This window comes from Dipodomys ordii, unplaced genomic scaffold (assembly GCF_000151885.1).
Source record: "Dipodomys ordii isolate 6190 unplaced genomic scaffold, Dord_2.0 Scaffold4, whole genome shotgun sequence".
NCBI lineage: Eukaryota > Metazoa > Chordata > Mammalia > Rodentia > Heteromyidae > Dipodomys > Dipodomys ordii.
This window is the reverse complement of record NW_012267220.1, coordinates 37,353,134-37,359,133: the sequence shown is the minus strand read 5'-3', so window position 1 is coordinate 37,359,133 and position 6,000 is coordinate 37,353,134. Positions and strand designations below refer to the sequence as shown.

Below are 6,000 nucleotides of genomic sequence, written 5' to 3'. Positions count from 1 at the left end.
GGCTGGCTTTGAACTGCGATCCTCAGATCTCAGCCTCCTGAGTAGCTAGGATTACAGGCATGAGCCACCAGCGCCCGGCCCCATGAGACTCTTATGTCTAATTAATCACAGGAAAAATGCCAGAAGTGGGGCCTGGGAAGTTGGCTCAGTGGTAGAGTGCTTGCTTCGCATGCACAAGGCCCTGGGCTCAATTCCTCAGCACCACATAAGTGGCACTGTGGTTCAAGTGGTAGGGTGCTAGCCTTGAGCTGAAGAGCTGAGGGACAGTGTGCAGGCTGAGTTCAGCCTGCATGACCGACAAAAAAAAAAAAAAAAAAAAAAAAGCCAGAAGTAGAGAGCTAGCTAGCTTTGAGCAAAAGAAGTGCTCAGGCTCTGAGTTCAAGCCCCAAGACTGGCAAAAAAATAAATAAAATAAAAAAAAAACCTAACCCTGAAAAGGATAGAGTTGGGTATATAACTTAGTGGTAGGGCACCTACCTAATCAATGCCTGAGGCCCTGTGTTTCATACCTAGCAACACAATATAGCTAAACAAGAACCAAAAAAGGCACAAAAAGGAAAGTTGTAAGATCAAAGGCTATTTTAAAAAGCACTTTAAAATAAAAATGTATAAAATAATATTACTTTTTCAACTTTTGAATATATAAAGAATTATATAGAAGAATCAATTATAAAAGCTAATTCTGGCTTACATCAATAAATACAATTAAGCAGACACGATGGACAGCTCTCTCCTTTCCCTGCCTCTTCTTTGTTTCAGCTCACCATGGCTTCTAAGGAGTTAGGCACTTGAGAATGTGTCCTAAAGAGCACAAACATACTACTGTGTCCCTGTTGCCTCCTCTGCTCATATGTGGTTTGGGCATGAGTGGTGGCAGTGGGGTCAATACTCGCTCAACAAATGGAAGACTTATAGGGAAGGCATTTTTTAACTCCTCCTTTCCATTTTACTATCAAAATGTTCAAAGCTACAGAAAGCTTAAACAACAAAAAGGCCATTTACATTGAACATAGATTCACCTATTGCTACAATGCCCTATCTAATATATCACCTTTCTCCTTAATACACAGTGCAAATACACATACTTGCTTTGGCAACTAATGACCTCATGATATATAACCCTTCAATTCCTGAGCATTCACATCTTTAAAGAGATTATAGCACATAATTGTGATACTAATATCTATTAGAAAATTTCTTTAAAACTGCCATTACTTGGTTCAAGCCAAGTCCATACTTTCACAGATGTCTCCAAAATGCCTTTTTTCCTTTTGATTACATTTTATTTTAGTGCTAGTACTGGGGCTTGAACTAGGGGCCTGGGCGCTGCTCTTTAGCCTTTTCATGCAACGCTGGCACTCTGTCACCTTAGCCACCCTTCCACTTCTAGACTTCTGGTGGTTGATTGGTTAAAAGCCCCTATCTGGGCTGGCTTTGAACTTCAGATCTCAGTCTCCAGAAGTAACTAGGATTACAGACATGAGCCACTGATGCCAGGGCCCAAAATGTCTTTCACATTGACTCTCTCTGCCGCCACTCCAGGACTCAAAAGATGAATGTTGGCAGTTAGTTAGGGCTCTTTTAAAGTAGTACTAGCCTGTCTCCTAGTGCTACCAACACTCCACTGTCTATTTTGTTTTCATGATACTTTTATCTTCCAAGTTATCTGACAGCTTAAAGGTATTAATCTGTTCCAATATTTATATCTATAGATATATAGAGAGCCTTATTTCCTTTGACCTGGAAGCTGGTTACAGATAACTGCTGGATTCAGGTTGATTGTCACAGACAGGGAAGCTATAGGGCTTGTTTGTAATACCATGTGTGTTGCTCTTCTAATTACTGGCTAAATTGGTGATGGTCACTTGCTTTCTTTTTTTTTGGGGGGGGGGCCTGAACTCTGGGCCTGGTCGCTGTCCTTCAGCTCTTCAGCTCAAGGCTAGCGCTCTACCATTTGAGCCATAGCGCCACTTCCGGCTTTTTTCTTTTTGTTTATGTGGTGCTGAGGAATCGAATCCAGGGCCTCATGCATGCAAGGCAAGCGCTCTACCACTGAGCCACCTTCCCAGCCCTGATCACTTGCTTTCTATTAAGTTAAATTTTCTTCTTGTTAATTACTAAGTAATTTTGATCACAATATTTTGTTCGGGATTGTTTCTTTCTTTTTTTGTTGGTCCTAGGGCTTGAACTCTGGGCCTGAATGCTGTCCCTCAGCTCTCAGCTCAAGGCTAGTGCTCTACCAGTTGAGCCACTGGGCCACTTCCGGTTTTCTGAGTGGTTTATTGGAGATAAGAGTTTCACAGGGGCTGGGAAGGTGGCTCAGTGCTTACATTGCAATCATGAGGCCCTGGGTTCCATTCCTCAGCACAGTGTAAACAGAAAAAGCTGGAAGTGGTGCTGTGTGTGGTTCAATTGGTAGAGTACTAGCCTTGAGCTGAAGAGCTGAGGGGCAGCGTCCAGGCCCAGAGTTCAGGCTCACGACCAGCAAAAAAAAAAAAAAAAAGTCTCACAGACTGTCTTGCCTGGACTGGCTTTGAACTTTGATCCTCAGACTTCAGGCTCCTGGGTAGCTAGGATTACAGGGGTGAGCCACCAGTGCTCAGTTTAATAGATTTCTTTTTTTTGTGTGTGTGTGTGTCGGTTGTGGGGCCCTGACCTTGAGCCACAGCGCTACTTCCAGCTTTTTCTGCTTATATGGTACTGAGGAATCAAACCCAGGGCCTCATGCATGCAAGGCAAGCACTACTACCACTGAGTCAGCCAGGTTTAATAGATTTCTTTGTATATCTTTATCACAAGGTTTCCTCATTAGATGTTAAGTATGTGTATGGAATGTGTGTGTATTTGGGTGTGTTTTGGCGGTACTGGGTTTTGAACTAAGGCTTTGTTCTTGCAAGGCTAGAAAATCTTTCACTTACACCATACATCTAGCCTTATGGGCACTATATTTAGGAATCCAATAAAACATGTCCAGAAAGTAGAGTACGATACCTACAAATGCATACTTACACTTTTGGCTTTCTCTAAGTATTTTTTATATCGTTCTTCCATTTGCTTCATTTCTTCTTCTTTCTTCCGTAAAGCTTCTTGTAATTCTTCAATTTTTAAGGCTTTGGATGAGACAGTAAAATTTTAAAAAAAATCATTGAGATTACAAAGGTGATATACAGAGGGATTTTACACCTAAGTGAGGTAAAGAACACTTTCTCTTTGGACAGTTACTAACCCTTCCCTCACTCTCTTTTTCCCTCCTGTTCCCAACTACAACTTGTACAGTTCATTTTCAACACAGTGAGACAGTGAAATTTTGATAACATCTTTTATATATATATATATATATATATATATATATATATATATATATTTTTTTTTTTGTGCTGATCCTATGGCTTGAACTGCTGTCCCTGAGCTTTTTTGCTTAAAGTTAGTGCTCTACCTCTAGAGCCACAGCTATACTTCCAACTTTTTGGTGGTTAACTGGCAAAAAGAGTCTTGAGGACTTTACTATGTGGAACGGCTTTGAACCGAGATCCTCAGACTTCAACCTGCTGAGAAGCTAGGATTACAGGTGTGAAACACCAACACCTATCTTATTTTAATTGCTAAATAATTAACAGGTTTGAGAGACTGTTTAGTCTATTCTTTTTTTTTTTTTTTTGGTCAGTCATGGGGCTTGAACTCTGGGCTTGGGCATTGTCCCTGCACTCTTCAGTCAAGGCGAGCACTCTACCCCTTGAGCCACGGCACCACTTCTGGTTATCTAGTGCTTTATTGAAGATAAGAGTTTCATGGAGTTTCCTGCCCAGGCTGGCTTTGAACCGCGATCCTCAGATCTCAGCCTCCCGAGTAGCTAGGATTACAGGCCTGAACCACTGGCGCCTGGCTGTTTAGTCTATTCTTATAGATAATTTTCTTCTTCCTCTTGCTCCCTCCTTCTTTTTTTTATTCCTCTGCCTCTTCCTTCTTTGTCTTTTCTTTTCCCTCTCCCCCCTCTTCTCTTCCTTCTTCTTTCATGCTGGTCCTGGGGCTTCAACTCAGGGCCTCAGTGCTGTCTTGAAGCTTTTTATGTTCAAAGCTACTGTTCTATTACTACACAGCTACTGTTCTATTACTACACAGCACCACTTCTGCCTTTTCTTTTTTGTTTATTGGTTTTTTTTTTTTTGTAGTTAATTGGAGATAAAAGTTATACAAGCTTTCCTGCTTGAGCTGTTTTTGAACTGAGATACTTAGATCCTCCTAAGTAGTTAGGAGTAAAAGCATGAGTGACCAGTACCAGCTATAATTTTGTTTTGTTTTATAGTATTGGGGATTGAGCTTGTGGACTTGAATTTCTCAGGCAAGGATTTTGCAACTTAATCTATATTCCCTAGTCCTTTTTGCTTTAGTTACTTTTTCAATTGGGTCTCTCACATTTATGCTAGGCCATCTGGCCTAGCCTGTGATTCTATTTTTGGGTCTTGGTCATGGGGCCTGAACTCTGGGCCTGGGTGCTGTTCCTCAGCTCTTCAGCTCAAGGCCTACCACTTGAGCCACAGCGCCATTTCTGGCTTTTTTCTTTTTTCTTATGGGGTGCTGAGGAATCGAACCCAGGGCCTCATGCATGCAAGGTAAGCATTCTACCACTGAGCCACCTTCTCAGCCCAGCTTTTTATTAGTTGAGAAGTTTCTGACCCTATACTGGCTTTGATCCTTGATACTCTTAATCTCTACCATCAGAGTAGCTGGGCATGACTATCATGTCTCACTCATGATTTTTCTTTAAAAACCAACTAATAATTTATTTTCTTATAAACAAGAACTCAAATATTAAAGAGAGTAAGTAAAAAACTATCCTTTGACAGATGAACAAAATGAATATTTATATAATGCAATATTATTCAGACCTAATTCTAATACATGATACAAAATAGACATTATGTTAAATGGAAATTAAAGGCATTATGCTAAGTAAAATAAGCCAGACTGGAAAGGATAAATGTCCTATGAATCTACTAATGAGTTGCCTAAAATAGTTAATTCAGAGACAGAAAGTAGAGTTGTGATTACCGTAGGTTAGGAAGAAAGGAATGGCAAATTATTATTTAATGTATGTGGACTTCTTCTTGGTAATGAGAAAAGCATTTAGCTAAGTACTGCTGATGGCTATACAATAATGTATATGTACTTACAGTCACTGAACTACACATTTCAAATGATTATTTATTTTTTAAATGATTATTATTTTTTAAAAAGAAGAAGCCTGTCCTCTCACTTGCATAAAGAAGTACAAGCCATTCATAGGTTTAAATGTCAATGAAAGTGCAAGTTTGTCAAAGTTACACTATGAAAATATCTTACTTCACAGGCATTAGATTCTATTTTTTTTTGGGGGGGGGGGTCCGGTCATGGGGCCTGAACTCTGGGCCTGGGCGCTGTCCCTCAGCTCTTTAGCTCAAGGCTAGCGCTCTACCACTTGAGCCACAGCGCCACTTCCAGCTTTTTTCTTTTTGCTTATGTGGTGCTGAGGAATCGAACCCAGGGCCTCATGCATGCAAGGCACGTGCTCTACCACTGAGCCACCTTCCCAGCCCAGCTATAATTTATTATAAAGCCTATTTCTAAAGTTATATTACCAAAATCACTATCAGTAAGATAGTTTTTAGTTAATGATGCTAATTAGGAAAAAAAACTCACAGCTGTTATTAAATCTTGGTTCAAGATCTTCGATAATGGCTCTCTTCTTCTGTAATTCATTATTGGCTTCATGCAGCTTCTCTCTATAACGAAATACAAAACACTATCATACCCACTTTTGTTTTTGTTTTTCACTTCACATTAAAGATTCATATTCTTTATTCTTGGAATACACTTGCATTACCTAGAAGTGCTATAAGAAACCCAAATCAGGGCTGGGAAGGTGGCTCAGTGGTAGAGTGCTTGCCTTGCATGCATGAGGCCCTGGGTTCAATTCCTCAGTACCACATAATCAGAAAAAGTCAGAAGTGGCTCTGTGGTTTA

General features: G+C 40.3%; 1 protein-coding gene across 1 annotated transcript in view; it reads right to left on the bottom strand.

Annotated features, from left to right (window-relative positions):
* Hook3 (hook microtubule-tethering protein 3) overlaps positions 1-6,000 on the bottom strand; it is a 138,870-nt gene that overhangs the window by 10,928 nt on the left and 121,942 nt on the right. The window contains exons 17-18 of the mRNA XM_013024428.1: positions 5,677-5,759; positions 3,010-3,110 (exon numbers count right to left, since the gene is read on the bottom strand). Coding sequence (XP_012879882.1) covers positions 3,010-3,110; positions 5,677-5,759 — 184 coding nt within the window. The remainder of the gene's footprint in view (positions 1-3,009; positions 3,111-5,676; positions 5,760-6,000) is intronic.